This window comes from Monodon monoceros, unplaced genomic scaffold, assembly GCF_005190385.1.
Source record: "Monodon monoceros isolate NGI ecotype Baffin Bay Population unplaced genomic scaffold, NGI_Narwhal_1 Super_Scaffold_18, whole genome shotgun sequence".
In the NCBI taxonomy this organism is placed as follows: Eukaryota; Metazoa; Chordata; class Mammalia; order Artiodactyla; family Monodontidae; genus Monodon; species Monodon monoceros.
Genome location: NW_021703774.1, coordinates 55,669,161 through 55,685,649, shown reverse-complemented (window position 1 = coordinate 55,685,649; position 16,489 = coordinate 55,669,161). Strand labels below are relative to the sequence as shown.

The following is a 16,489-nucleotide window of genomic DNA, read 5'->3' as shown; positions in this document are numbered from 1 at the left end:
ATTTTTTGCGTTACGCGGGCCTCTCACTGTTGTGGCCTCTCCCGTTGCGGAGCACAGGCTCCGGATGCGCAGGCTCAGCGGCCATGGCTCACGGGCCTAGCCGCTCTGCGGCATGTGGGATCTTCCCAGACCGGGGCACGAACCTGTGTCCCCTGCATCGGCAGGCGGACTCTCAACCACTGCGCCACCAGGGAAGCCCTCATATCTTTAATTATTGAAAATTATTTTTGTTTGTTCAAAAATTTCCTTTTTATGGCATTCTATTTTTGTCCCATGAATGCTATGACCTCTCCTTTCTGTCTGAGGATATTAATACAAATAATAGTTTTCTTCTGTATTTTGCATTATCTTTGTTTTCTTTAAGTTCAGCTTTATAATGTTTATTTGCTTTGGTCTCATATTAGTGAATCTCCTTGGCTGTCCATTCATATTTAAAGGTGAAATATTATCAGGTGGTTGGAGTTCTGTGTGGGTGTTCTTGAATTATGGAATGATAGACTTCACAGCAGAATGATTTATTGGACTATTTTAATTATTGTTCCTTCGAATATCAATATATATGTTTTTCTCTTGGAATGGTTAGTATCCCCAGACCATTGTTCCAATCTCTTGCTTGGGGGGTTAAAGTCTGCCAGCCGTCTCTTTCTTGAAGTCAAATTAGGGAACTGGCCTGGGGAGGGGGGTCCCTGCCATTCTCTATGTGGAATTTTACTTAATCATCCTCTTTTAATACCAGATCCATCCAAACTGGGCCAGGTACCCATGAGTTCAGAGTTTTTTCTAGTTCAGTCTTTCCAGAGAGTAAACCTTCACTGTCCTGTCAGGATGGACCAGGGCAGCTCCTAGCTATGTTACCCATGGAAATCTGACTGCTTCCGTCCAGTATTTCTATTTTCAGCTTCAGCTGCCACCACCACTCTCCATAGTTTTCAGAGCTTTCTGTCCCCGAGGTCTTGAATCTTACTGAGATGCTGTGATGTAAATTATTTAGTTTCTGGACGTCTCCTTTTGTTGGCTTTCTTGGATGCAGTTTTCCTCTTTCTCTTATATTTTAAGTTGGTTAGCAGTCATCCAGCTAGATTTACAGTTTAAAAAAATTTCTGCATTCCTTTCCCATTTTCTTTGACTTTCTTGGTTTAAGCCTTTTAAATTAAAAAAAAAAATTTTTTTTACCACGATAAGCAGTGTATTGGTTAAAAGCATGGACTCTGGAACCAGACTGCCCAGATCCACTTCTTATATGACCTTGGGAAAGTTATTTAATCTCCCTCTGCCTTAGTTTCCCCATCTTAAAAAAATTAGTGGTTGGAGTACTTTTTAAGATTAAATAATTTCCAATACTTTATTTTACAGATAAGGGAAACTGAGACACAGAGAATTAAATGACTTGCCTTGAGACTAGAATCCAAGGCTCAGAATTCCTATTTCAGGCTTCTTTCTATTAAGTCATATTTCCTTTTCTGTGAGTTTATTTTTGGGGATGATGGTATCCTATATGTAGTTTTCTTCTTTTTATGTTTTTGACCTCAGGTACTCAGAACTGGATCAATAATAAGCTTTGGTTTATGACACACCCATATCATTAGTCCATGTGTAGCCTATTTTTTTTGTTTTTAGTAATGTGATACATAAAAAATTAAAATATCCATATTGTGTGCAGTCCCTGGGAGGAAAATTTAAATGTATCATTTCCATGTATGCGTAGTACAAAAATAAACTCATACATTTGAAAGTATTTTGGTGAAGCAGCTATTTGTTTTTTTCTCTCCTGAATCAAGAGTTATCTTATGGATGGGTGGTTTGCAACTCTCTGCCTCAACCCGTTGACCTTCACCAGACTGGGGTAGTAGTGGATTAGAAAACAAACTAAGATGGAGAGGAACAGGGAAAGAACCAGGATATGAGTGCCTTGTAATTAGCATTGAGACATATATGTCTCTGAAACTTGTTAGTATTCTGCAAATTGGGTAATGTGGGGTTTGTTTGTGATGCAGGTCTAAGAACCATTGGAGTCATCACCAAACTGGATCTTATGGATGAGGGAACGGATGCCAGGGATATCCTAGAGAATAAGCTGCTGCCGCTTCGCAGGGGTAATGTACTGTGTCCTGTACAGGACTTCCTTTGATGATGTGGCAGAGAAACAACTGGGAAAACAATGGGAAGCTGGATTTTAACGCCTCCACAGTTGTGAGGAATGGATTGATGATTAGTTAAACATTTTATGGAATGGCATGGTGTTCCCAAATGATGTATTAAAAATTATCCAAAGGGAGAACTATTCCTTCAAATAATAAGAAAACAGGAAAAGGAAGGTGTTTGAAGGGAGGGTATAAATATTCATCATAGACTGCATACATGTATACTGTTTAAGTCTGAATTGTTTACTTGCCTGCTATATGACAAAACTGCTTAGAGATTTACTCTATTTAAATGCACAGATCTTTTAAGGACAAAGGACAGTACTTAGTTAATGCTTAAAAAAAATCAACGTTAGCCAAGTCATCCAGCCGTTGTTAAATACTGATATCTCAAACTGAGTTTTGTAAAGGGATCTATTCTTCAGGCCCTGAAATAATTTTTTTTTCTTATTCAGCCTCTTCAAGAGCTTTAAAATTTCCCCAGAATAAATCAAAGGTGTCCCAACTCCATAGGTGTGTGTTTTGTTTTAGGTTACATTGGGGTGGTAAACAGGAGCCAGAAGGACATAGATGGGAAGAAGGATATAAAGGCTGCCACGTTGGCAGAAAGGAAATTTTTTCTCTCACACCCGGCTTACAGACATATTGCTGATCGGATGGGGACCCCACACCTTCAGAAGGTCCTTAATCAGGTAAAGATGTTTTCTTCAAGCAAAAAGAACAATGATAAAATATGTAAATGACTATTGGAATCCATATTTCTTATTTTTATACTCTTTTTCTAAACTAAGACATTTAGCATAATGATAGAAATTAAAAAGATGAATATGAATACTGGGATCCAGACTGTTACTATTCTAAATGACCAGACTCCACCTTAATATTATTGAAAAAACAGCATGCAAAGCAGAAATACATATTTATTTGGAACAGTGAGCAGGGGAATACATTTTAGCACGTTTGCTCATAATATATAGTTATCTTAAGGAGTGAAACTTGTATATCTCTGAAAAGTTAGTCTCTTGGCATCTGTTTTTGAAATATCAGTCTGTGATGGTTAGGTTAAATTTTCTGTATGGTTTTGTTAGGATTGATTTGTTCCTTAATTTACAACCTTGAAAATACATAAGCAATTATTGATCTACGTTCCTCTAAGAAGCTTTTCCAGATAATCCCTTTCCCTGTGACAGATAGAATTAGGCCCTCTGCCTCCCCTTGTCCTACGCACATACACATTTCTTGCATAAAAATTCAGCAGGCTTGGCCACATATTTTCCTGCCCTTAGTGGAGTTAAGTGTCATTGTCATTGAGTGTACAGCTCCCACACCAAGTTTTGATCACATTGACTCAAACAGTGAGCAGCTTTTCTCACAAAAAGCACTGTGTAGGGGAGCTTCAATATGGCGGAAGAGTAAGACGTGGAGATCACCTGCCTCCCCAAAGACACATCAGAAATACATCTACATGTGGAAGAACTTCTACAGAACACCTACTGAACGCTGGCAGAAGACCTCAGACCTCCCAAAAGGCAAGAAACTCCCCACGTACCTGGGTAGGGCAAAAGAAAAAAGATTAAACAGAGACAAAAGAGCAGGTACAGGACCTGCACCAGTGGGAGGGAGCTGTGAAGGAGGAAAGGTTTCCACACAATAGGAAGCCCCTTCACTGGTGGAGATGGCGTGTGGCGGGGGGGGGGGAAGCTTCGGAGCCGCGGAGGAGAGCGCAGCCAAAGGGGTGCGGAGGACAAAGTGGAGAGATTCCTGCACAGAGGATCGGTACCGACCAGCACTCACCAGTCCGAGAGGCTTGTCTGCTCACCCGCCGGGGCGGGCGGGGCTGGGAGCTGAGGCTCAGGCTTCGCTCAGATCCCAGGGAGAGGACTGGAGTTGGCGGCGTGAACACAGCCTGAAGGGACTAGGGCGCCAAGGCTAGCCAGGAGGGAGTCCGGGTAAAAGTCTGGAGCTGTCGAAGAGGCAAGAGACTTTTTCTTGCCTCTCTGTTTCCTGATGCGCGAGGAGAGGGGATTGAGAGCGCCGCTTAAAGGAGCTCCAGAGATGGGCGCGAGCCGCAGCTATCAGTGAGGACCCCAGAGACGGGCATGAGACACTAAGGCTGCTGCTGCTGCCAAGAAGAAGCTGGTGTGCAAGCACAGGTCACTGTCCACACCTCCCCTCCCGGGAGCCTGTGCAGCCCGCCACTGCCAGGGTCCGGTGATCCAGGGACAATTTCCCCGGGAGAACGCTCGGCATGCCTCAGGCTGGTGCAACGTCATGTTGGCCTTTGCCGCTGCAGGCTCACCCCGCATCCGTACCCCTCCCTCCCCCTGGCCTGAGTGAGCCAGAGCCCCCGAATCAGCTGCTCCTTTTACCTGGTCCTGTGTGAGTGAAGAACAGACGCCCTCAGGTGACCTCACACAGAGGCGGGCCCAAATCCATCGCCGAACCCCAAGAGCTGTGCGAAAAAGAAGAGAAAGGGAAATTTCTCCCAGCAGCCTCAGGAGCACCGGATTAAATCTCCACAATCAACTTGATGTACCCTGCATCTGTGGAATACCTGAACAGACAACAAATCATCCCAAATTGAGGAGGTGGAGTTTGGGAGCAATGATATTTATATTTTTTTCCCTTTCTCTCTTTTTGTGAGTGTGTATGTGTATGCTTCTGTGTGTGATATTGTCTGTATACCTTTGCTTTTACCATTTATCCTAGGGTTCTGTCTGTCAGTTTGTTTGTTTGTTTAGTATAGTTTTTAGCACTTGTTATAATTGGTGGATTTGGTTTTTGGTTTGGTTGCTCTCTTCTTTCTTTCTTTCTCTTTTTTTTATTACTTAAAAAAATTTTTTTTAATAATTATTTTTTATTTTTAATAGCTTTATATTATTTTACTTTATATTATTTTACTTTATTTTATCTTCTTCTTTCTTTCTTTCTTTTTTTCCTCCCTTTTATTCTGAGCTGTGTGGATGACAGGCTCTTGGTGCTCCAGCCAGGTGTCAGGGCTTTGCCTCTGAGGTGGGAGCACCAAGTTCAGGACACTGGTCCAAAAGAGACCTTCCAGCTCCATGTAATATCAAACGGGGAAAATCTCCCAGAGATCTCCATCTCAACTCCACTCAATGACCAGCAAGCTACAGTGCTGGACACCCTATGACAAACAACTAGCAACACAGGAACATAACCCCATCCATTAGTAGAGAGGCTGCCTAAAATCATAATAAGGCCACAGACACTCCAAAACGCACCACCAGATGTGCACCTGCCCACCAGAAAGACAGGATCCAGGCTTATCCACCAGAACACAGGCACTAGTCCCCTCCACCGGGAAGCCTACACAACCCACTGAACCAACCTTAGGCAATGGGGACAGACACCAAAAACAATGGGAACTACGAACCTGCAGCCTGCAAAAAGGAGAACCCAAACACAGTAAGTTAAGCAAAATGAGAAGACAGAAAAACACACAGCAGATGAAGGAGCAAGATAAAAACCCACCAGACCTAACAAATGAAGAGGAAATAGGCAGTCTACCTGAAAAAGAATTCAGAATAATGATAGTAAAGTTGATCCAAAATCTTGGAAATAGAATGGAGAAAATACAAGAAATGTTTAACAAGGACCTAGAAGAAAAGAGCAAACAAACAGTGATGAACAACACAATAAATGAAATTAAAAATTCTCTAGAAGGGAACAATAGCAGAATAACTGAGCAGAAGAACGGATAAGTGACCTGGAAGATAAAATAGTGGAAATAACTACTGCAGAGAAGAATAAAGAAAAAAGAAAGAAAAGAAATGAGGACAGTCTCAGAGACCTCTGGGACAACATTAAATGCACAAACATTCGAATTATAGGGGTCCCAGAAAAAGAAGAGAAAAAGAAAGGGACTAGGAAAATATTTGAAGAGATTATAGTTGAAAACTTCCCTAATATGGGAAAGGAAATAGTTAATTGAGTCCAGGAAGCACAGAGAGTCCCATACAGGCTGAATTCAAGGAGAAACACGTCAAGACACATATTAATCAAACTATCAAAAATTAAATACAAAGAAAAAATATTAAAAGCAGCAAGGGAAAAACAACAAATAACACACGAGGGAATCCCCATAAGGTTAACAGCTGATCTTCCAGCAGAAACTCTGCAAGCCAAAAGGGAGTGGCAGGACATATTTAAAGTGATGAAGGAGAAAAACCTACAATGAAGATTACCCAGCAAGGATATCATTCAGATCTGACAGAGAAATTAAAACCTATACAGACAAGCAAAGCTAAGAGAATTCAGCACCACCAAACCAGCTTTACAACAAATGCTAAAGGAACTTCTCTAGGCAAGAAACACAAGAGAATGAAAAAACCTACAATAACAAACCCAAAACAATTAAGAATATGGTAATAGGAACATACATATCGATAATTACCTTAAATGTAAATGGAGTAAATGCTCCAACCAAAAGGCAGAGACTGGCTAAATGGATACAAAAACAAGACCCATATATATGCTGTCTACAAGAGACCCACCTCAGACTTAGGGACACATACAGATTGAAAGTGAGGGGATGGAAAAAGATATTCCCTGCAAATGGGAATCAAACAAAGCTGGAGTAGCAATTCTGATATCAGACAAAATAGACTTTAAAATAAAGGCTATTACATGAGACAAAGAAGGACACTACATAATGATCAGGGGATCAGTCCAAAAAGAAGATATAACAATTGTAAATATTTATGCACCTAACATAGGAGCACCTCAATACATAAGGCAAATGCTAACAGCCATAAAAGGGGAAATCGACAGTAACACAATCATAGTAGGGGACTTTAACACCCCACTTTCACCAATGGACAGATCATCCAAAATGAAAATAAATAAGAAAACACAAGCTTTAAATGATACATTAAACAAGATAGACTTAATTGATATTTATAGGACATTCCATCCAAAAACAACAGAATACACATTCTTCTCAAGTGCTCATGGAACATTCTCCAGGATAGATCATATCTTGGATCACAAATCAAGCCTTGGTAAGTTTAAGAAAATTGAAATCGTATCAAGTATATGTTCCGACCACAACGCTGTGAGACTAGATATCATTTACAGGAAAAAATCTGTAAAAAATACAAACACGTGGAGGCTAAACAATGGAGGCTAAACACATGGAGGCTAAACAATACACTATTTAATAACCAAGAGATCACTGAAGAAATCAAAGAGGAAATCAAAAAATACCTAGAAACAAATGACAATGAAAACACGATGACCCAAAACCTATGGGATGCAGGAAAAGCAGTTCTAAGAGGGAAATTGTTAGCAATACAATCCTACCTCAAGAAACAAGAAACATCTCAAATAAACAACCTAACCTTACACCTAAAGCAATTAGAGAAAGAAGAACAAAAAACCCCCAAAGTTAGCAGAAGGGAAGATATCATAAAGATCAGATCAGAAATAAATGAAAAAGAAATGAAGGAAATGATACCAAAGATCAATAAAACTAAAGGCTGGTTCTTTGAGAAGATAAACAAAATTGACAAACCATTAGCCAGACTCATCAAGAAAAAAAGGAGAAGACTCAATAGAATTAGAAATGAAAAAGAAGTAACAACTGACACTGCAGAAATACAAAAGATCATGAGAGATTACTACAGGCAACTATATGCCAATAAAATGGACAAACTGGAAGAAATGGACAAATTCTTAGAAATGCACTACCTTCTGAGACTGAACCAGGAAGAAATAGAAAACATGAACAGACCCATCACAAGCACTGAAATTGAAACTGTGATTAAAAATCTTCCAACAAATAAAAGCCCAGGACCATATGGCTTCACAGGCAAATTCTATCAAACATTTAGAGAAGAGCAAACACCTATCCTTCTCAAACTCTTCCAAAATATAGCAGGGGGAGAAACACTCCCAAACTCATTCTACGAGGCCACCAACACCCTGATACCAAAACCAGACAAAGATGTCACAAATAAAGAAAACTACAGGCCAATATCACTAATGAAGATAGATGCAAAAATCCTCAACAAAATACTAGCAAACAGAATTCAACAGCACATTAAAAGGATCATGCACCATGATCAAGTGGGGTTTATCCCAGGAATACAAGGATTCTTCAGTATACACAAATCAATCAATATGATAAACCATATTAACAAATTGAAGGAGAAAGGCTATATTTTCATCTTAATAGATGCAGAGAAAGCTTTCGACAAAATTCAACACCGATTTATGATAACCCTCCAGAAAGTAGGCAAAGAGGGAACTGTCCTCAACATAATAAAGGCCATATATGACAAACCCACAGCAAACATCGTCCTCAATGGTGAAAAACTGAAACCATTTCCACTAAGATCAGGAACAAGACAAGGTTGCCCACTCTCATCACTATTATTCAACATAGTTTTGGAAGTTTTAGTCACAGCAATCAGAGAACAAAAAGTAATATAAGGAATCCAAATCAGAAAAGAGGAAGTTAAGCTGTCTCTGTTTGCAGATGACATGATACTATACATAGAGAATCCTAAAGATGCTACCAGAAAAACTACTGGAGCTAATCAATGAATTTGGTAAAGTAGCAGGATACAAAATTAATGCACAGAAATCTCTTGCATTCCTATACACTAATGATGAAAAATCTGAAAGTGAAATTAAGAAAACACTCCCATTTACTATTGCAACAAAAAGAATAAAATAGGAATAAACCTACCTAAGGAGACAAAAGACCTGTATGCAGAAAATTATAAGACACTGATGAAAGAAATTAAAGATGATACAAACAGATGGAGAGATATACCATGTTCTTGGATTGGAAGAATCAACATTGTGAAAATGGCTCTACTACCCAAAGCAATCTACAGATTCAGTGCAATCCCTATCACACTAACACTGGCATTTTTCACAGAACTAGGAAAAAAAATTTCACAATTTGTATGGAAACAGAAAAGACCACAATAAGCCAAAGCAATCTTGAGAAAGAACAACGGAGCTGGAGGAATCAGGCTCCCTGACTTCAGACTATACTACACAGCTACAGTAATCAAGACAGTATGGTACTGGCACAAAAACAGAAATATAGATCAATGGAACAGGATAGAAAGCCCAGAGATAAACCCCCACACACATGGTCACCTTATCTTTGATAAAGGAGGCAAGAATATACAGTGGAGAAAAGACAGCCTCTTCAATAAGTGGTGCTGGGAAAACTGTACAGCTACATGTAAAAGAATGAAATTAGAGCACTCCCTAAGACCACACCCAAAAATAAACTCAAAATGGATTAAAGACCTAAATGTAAGGGCAGACACTATCAAACTCTTAGAGGAAATCATAGGCAGAACACTCTATGACATAAATCACAGCAACATCATTTTAGACCCACCTCCTAGAGTAATGGAAGTAAAAACAAAAATAAACAAATGGGACCTAATGAAATTTAAAAGCTTTTCCACAACAAAGGAAACCATAAACAAAACGAAAACAGAACCCTCAGAATGGGAGAAAATATTTGCAAAAGAAGCATTTGACAAACGATTAATTTCCAAAATATACAAGCAGCTCATGCAGGTCAATATCAAAAAAACAAACAACCCAATCCAAAAATGGGCTGAAGACCTAAATAGACATTTCTCCAAAGAAGATATACAGATTGGCAACAAATACATGAAAGAATGCTCAACATCATTAATCATTAGAGAAATGCAAATCAAAAGTACAAGGATATATCATCTCACACAAGTCAGAATGGCATCAAAAAATCTACAAACAATAAATGCTGGAGAGGGTGTGGAGAAAAGGGGACCCTCTTGCACTGCTGGTGGGAATGTAAATTGATACAGCCACTATGGAGAACAGTATGGAGTTTCCTTAAAAAACTAAAAATAGAACTACCATACGACCCAGCAATCCCACTACTGGGCATATACCCTGAGGAAACCATAATTCAAAAAGAGTCATGTACCACAATGTTCATTGCAGCTCTATTTACAATAGCTAGAACATGGAAGCAACCTAAGTGCCCATCAACAGATGAATGGATAAAGAAGATGTGGCACATATATACAATGGAATATTACTCAGCCATAAAATAAAACGAAATTGAGTTATTTGTAGTGAGGTGGATGGACCTAGAGTCTGTCCTACAGACTGAAGTAAGTCAGAAAGAGAAAAACAAATACCGTATGCTAACACATATATATGGAATCTAAAAAAAAAAAAAATTCATGTTCATGAAGTACCTAGGGGCAAGACGGGAATAAAGACACAGACGTACTAGAGAATGGACTTGAGGATACGGGGAGGGGGAACGGTAAGCTGGGACAGAGTGAGAGAGTGGAATTGACATATATACACTACCAAACGTAAAATAGATAGCTAGTGGGAAGCAGCTGCATAGCACAGGGAGATCAGCTCGGTGCTTTGTGACCACCTAGAGGGGTGGGATAGGGAGGGTGGGAGGGATGGAGACATAGGGGGGAAGAGATATGGGGACATATGTATATGTATAACTGATTCACTTTGTTATAAAGTAGAAACTAACACACCATTGTAAAGCAATTATACTCTAATTAAGTTTAAGAAAATAAAAGCACTCTGTAACTTTTATCTATGAACTTAAATCAGTCAAGTAATTATCGAAAGTTCTGATGTTCCCTCCTAGAAGGTGTCAGTAAAGGCTAACACAGTAATAGGCTGCTTGTTACGTTATATCTGAACCATTTAGGCAAAACAGTTGAAGAAGTTTTAAAAAATAAAAAGCATTGGTGTACTTCTATTTTAAGCGACATAGTACTTCTATTTTAATATGAAATTTGTACTTTTAAATTAAGGGTAGATGAGTATTTGGAAGCCATGAAGCAGTGATAGTTGTGTCATTTAAAAATTATGAACATGGTTTAGAGAAGGAACACTGGTTTGTCATGCATGAACCATGATAGTCTATCAATATATTTAGCTCTGGTAAAAATCTTTTTTGATTACTGGTTTCATGCCTATATTGGTCTAAGAAAAAAAGTCTTAGAGAAATATCACTAAGATGATTAGAAAGATAAAGTTAGAAATAAATTAAGTTGTGAATACTGGATGGATATGATTGATCATTTGGTTGCTACAGGTGACCCCTAAATTATGGCATAACTGATTCTGGTTGACTGAAAATTGAATAAATATTATACTGAAGATCTTTCATTTCCTAGATAATCCGTTTCTGTATTGCTTCAAGGACCTTCATACTGTGTTTGAAGTTAAGATAATTTTATTGCTGATTTAATGTGCACCAACACCTCTGACCGTGAGCCAGTTACTATGGCAAAAACTGGAAGAGAACTGGACATTTTTGAGGAATTGAAAGGAATATTATTGTGGCTGGAGGGCAGAGAATGAGGGAATGAGTTGTAAGAGGTGAATTTGGAGATGCAGGCAGTGGCTGGGTCCTACAGTGTTTGTAGGCCAAGTTAAGGATTTTGGCTCTTATCCTAAGAGCAGTGGGAAGTCAGTTGTTTAAGGAATCTGAGAAGGGGAATAACACAGTCATATCTGTGGGTTAAAAAGGATTATGGTGGTTGCAGACAGGAAGTCCAAGAGTAGAGATGAGAGGACCACTTAGGAGTCAAAGTGAGAAATGATGGTAGTTTGGTCTCGGTTAGGGCCAGTGGAGATGGGAAAAGAAAGCAGATTTGAGAAATGTTTTGGAAAATTGAGAACTTGGTGGTAGATTAGCTCTGGTGGGTGATGGAGAGGTAAAGTCAAGGATAACTCCCAAGTTCCCAGGTTGTTATGAAGTCATCAAAATGGAGAACATTGAAGGGAATATTAGGTACTTTATTTCAGACATGCTGAGGTTGATGCTTCCAAGAGGATAAGTCAGGCAGGTGGTCTAATACATATACCCTCACCAAAGATAAGAAGTCTGGTCTTTAGATAACATGTCCATAGCCACAGGTGTTTGAATATTTATTGAAACCATGGATGAAATGATTGCCTTAGTAGAGAACAGACAGTGACCAAAGAAGAGGTGTAGGACCCACATTTGAGGAATATCAATATTTACAGGTCTGGCAGAGGAGAACAACTTTGCAAAAGAGATGGAGAAGGTGTTCAGAACGGTTAGGAGAAAAATGACAGGAGCTGGGGTCACGAAAGCTAAGGAAAGAAGTGTTTTAGAAAGCTAGGAGTGGTCCACAGTATTGCTTTGCTATTGAGATATATGAGAAACAAATGGTAGAAACCAAGTATTTTGATTATTTACCACTCACATGGCAGTCAGGTGGCTACTAGTTTCTCGTGGTTACTCTTAGATTTGGGGGTTTGTGTCTTGTGGAATTGCTACTGGGAATGCAGTCTTCTCCATTCTTTTGTTTTCTGCTTCAGAGCCATAATGGCAGCACATGCCAGGGGAATAACATGATAAGTCATAACTGTGGACAAGGGTATAATATAGTATGAACTATTGACAATTAAATAACTATAGATTTATTGAATAGATATATCCAGGTAACCTCAGATGAACATAAAAATGATTTAAAATGGTTCTTCAGTCAGTCTGGGTCTATTTATTCCCCTTACTTTAAATTTATTATTCTTTTTCCTACATTTCTATGAAGTTGATATTCTTTCTCTTGATTCTGAGTTTATTCCTTAAGCAGTTCAAGAAGGTGCTCTTTTTTTTTTCCTTTTAATTCAGACTTTCCTTAATTACACTGTAATAGAAAGAACATCAGGCAGAGAGCTAACCAGTCTGGGTTTATATCCCACCTTTGTTCTGAATGAATTGTGTCCCTCTTAGAAAATCTCTTGGAGAATTTTTTATCAGACTGAGCTTGAGGTGCCAGCAGATGACTTCAGTGGAAATGCCAAGAAGGTGGTTAGGTAGAGATATCAACAAGAAAGCTTGTGTGCAAGGTGAGAGGAAACACCTGCCTGAGCTATGGAATGGAGAGGAACTTAACAGCTGACAGGTACCTCTGAGCTCCACCAGTGGTAAGCCATTTGGTCCTGAGAACTCAGGCAGCACCTGTAACTCTCCATTTCCTTCATTTGTACCACATTCTAACTTAAGGTTCCTTTCGACAAGGTAGCTGATTTGACAAATCAATCCATGTTAAGGTGTTATTAGGCAGCTTCATTAGTAACATTAGCTGCCTTTTAACAGGGTATCCCAGACGTAAAAAGATGTCCGAGCAAGTGACTTTAGCTGAAGGAATTTTGAGCTTCGCCGTAGGGCAGTGGATGAGAGAGTTGGAGTTATCTGTCTACACAGTCAGTCTCACATGTATGTATGGCTTTTTAAGGTTTTGAATGACCTGGAAAACAGTGAAGGGCGATTTTTGTCTTATGAGTTGATCTTCAATCTGTTGTATGATTTTGTTTTGTTTTATTTAGCAACTTACCAACCACATTCGAGACACCCTACCTAACTTCAGGAACAAACTGCAGGGACAGTTGCTGTCCATAGAACACGAAGTAGAAGCCTATAAAAACTTCAGGCCAGAAGACCCCACCAGGAAGACCAAAGCATTGCTGCAGTGAGTTACCTTTCCCTTCTCTTGTTCAGCATTTTAAACTAACTCTTCAGTTTTCTTTTTCCTTAGTCTATTTGTCATGCCGTTTTCTAGGTTTTTTCATAAAAGTAAAGTATATGAGTGAGGCTTTGTATATGTCATACAGTGAGCCTTGAATCTTTGTTTTCTAAAAGAATAATTGTTGATATTAATTCTATTATTATAAATTTAACCAATGCCCAATCCTATGCCCAATTTTATATTGTGTTTTTATAATTGGATTCAGTCAATGAGCAAAACCGACAGTGATAACTCAGCAGGGTTTTTTTGCCCTTAGTCTTTAGAAGTGGGCTAAGTTCCTGTAGAAAAGCAACTGTTTCTATTATTGTCACTTGTAGTTATTATATTTTTATTTCAGTCATTTCATATCATCTATCTCTGTGTATTTTTCAATGCAATGAGAACCAAGGATTTCATAAAAAAAAAAGTACACACAGTAAGGACACATTTAAATTATTTTCCTTTTTGGTAATGATTTTAATGTAGCCCTTTAGAAACACAAATGTGAAAACTGCCAAGTATCTTTTTACTCCTTCATGATCTTCCCGTCTTATCCTTGGGTTATTATTAGATTTATCCCTGAGGGTTCTTGGGTTAGGATAGCAGAGTTGTTGGAGAATTGCCAGCCCCTTATGTCTTTTATCCTCATTCCTTCTTTCAGCCCCTTTCAGCCTCATCTATTTTTTTTATCCCTGTGCCGCAAATTGCCTCTCTCTCCACCAAAAGACCCCCACTGACCAGCTTACATTCCAGGACATCTGAAGTCCATCTCTAAAGATGATGCTTGCCACTTCTTATGGCCCCTTTCTCCCTCTGCAATCCTGTAATCAAAATACCCTTAATCTGGCATTTAAAATGCACAACATAATTCCTTTTATTTGTGGGGAAATTTCTAAATGTTCAAATTAAGTAACATATTAAATGCATTATCTTATATTCCTCCATTTAAAAAAATAATAAGATCATACGGAGGAAAGAATTTTATTCTTGGATTCATCTCTTTCCTAGTTTATCTTTTCTTTTTATTCTTGGCTTTGGTTAAGCTCCTATAAAAAACTCCCTAAGTTACAGAGAAAGGAAAGCTATTTCTGTTTAGGCACTAGGTCATCATCCTAACACACAACTGAAACTATTCTCTTTGCAAAGACTGGGTCTTGCCTCTGTAATTCTGTTGGACTCAGATTACACTTTTCCACAGCTGGTTTCTTCCCTTGTTAGGGAGCTGATTCAACTCCTTCTTTCTGTTTTTCCTTCTTTTCTTCCTTCCTGCCTTCCTCCCTCACCCCCTTTCTTCATTACTTCCTTCTTGCCTTGCTCTCATCTCTGTGTATCCTATTTGATGGCTGGCTCTGTGCTAACTACTGGGAATTCAACAATGAATAAGATTTTAACCCTCAAAAAGTGGCCACAGTAGAGCAGTGGAAACAGACATATAAACAACTGTGTTAAAATTTGATAAATGCTACATTTCTGGTAAGAATAAAATGTTAAGGGAACCCAGGTAAAGAGCACTTACATGCGAGGAAGGGTGTGCATTCACAGAGAAAAAGATACTTGAATGAGACCCCGAAGTATGGGAGGAGTTTGTCAGGTGGAAGAAGGACGTCAAGAGAATAGTGTGAACTTCGGTACAGCTTGTTCTAGTGGGCCAGGTGGCTGGGTTGTAGGATATGGGGAATGGAGGTGAATTTTCTAAAGTTTCCCAATGTTTCATACCTTTCCAGGTGTTTAAAGTTAGATTAATATTAGCATATGCATGAACATAGCTACATCTAATTATATTCTAAGTTTTCTGGCCTAAATATAATTCATCCATGATTTTGATGAAAGAGAATAAAAGGTTCAGGTTTTAGGTGGTTTGAATTTTTTTCCCAATCTAACAGATTCTGAATTTGAAAGTGTACCAGTATGTCAAAATTAGAGTTTCTAAACCTACTAATCACAAATTCAAGTAGTCATTTTTTCTCTATAATATATTTCTTTGTTTTTTTACCAACTACCTCGAGGTAATTCATTCCTTCATTGAGCTTATGGAGTACCACTCGTATGCCAGGCAGGGGGAAATAAATAAAATGCATGGTCCTTGCCCTTTGGAGAGAGACTGATAGATGCACGATGGTGATGTACTCTGCTAAGTGCTATGCTGAAAATATTCTGAGAAAGCCAAGGAGGGGCCCTTCATCTGGGTGGCAATGAGTGGTGGTGGGGAATAGGGCTGTGGATCATGAAAAGTTTCCTGTAAAAACTAATGCTTGAACTGAGTCTTGAAGGACAGATAAAAATTAGCCAGACAAAGAAGCACAGGGCAGATCAGAAAGGAAAACAAGTGTAAAAGCACAGAGATTTGGTACATGTGGGGAACTGCAAATAGCTTCTTCATGGTTGGCTTGGAAGGTGAGTGGGGATGAGAAGTAAGAGATGGGGCATCCAGGGCCAGACCACAGAGAATCTTAGGTGATGGGGTAAGGAGTTTTAATTTTATTAAATTCTAAGGAGTAATTGGAAAACAAGGCTAGACCTAGTTGTAGAGGGGCATGGATGGGGAGTCAGAAATTTATATTGTTCTGGCAGAATGAGGTCTGTGATGCTGGGCCCAGGGAAGAGAGTAGCTCATGAAGTATGAGGGGGCTCAGCTGGAGCAGTTGGAACACTAGGTGATTGTAATGTCACAGGAGTTGTGGCTCATTTGACTATTATATATAAGGTTTTATTGCTTAACTTTAATTCTTAATTTAAGTATTTTAAAATACCATTTTATGGTTGCAGCTAAATGGGTGAATGCATTTA

At 39.0% G+C, this 16,489-nt stretch overlaps 1 protein-coding gene across 9 annotated transcripts in view; it reads left to right on the top strand.

Annotated features, from left to right (window-relative positions):
- Nucleotides 1-16,489, top strand: part of DNM3 (dynamin 3) — a 569,209-nt gene that overhangs the window by 193,976 nt on the left and 358,744 nt on the right. For all 9 annotated transcript variants that reach the window (XM_029227250.1, XM_029227252.1, XM_029227251.1 and 6 more), the window contains exons 5-7: nt 1,995-2,093; nt 2,673-2,833; nt 13,524-13,666. In XM_029227250.1, the coding sequence (XP_029083083.1) occupies nt 1,995-2,093; nt 2,673-2,833; nt 13,524-13,666 (403 nt within the window). The remainder of the gene's footprint in view (nt 1-1,994; nt 2,094-2,672; nt 2,834-13,523; nt 13,667-16,489) is intronic.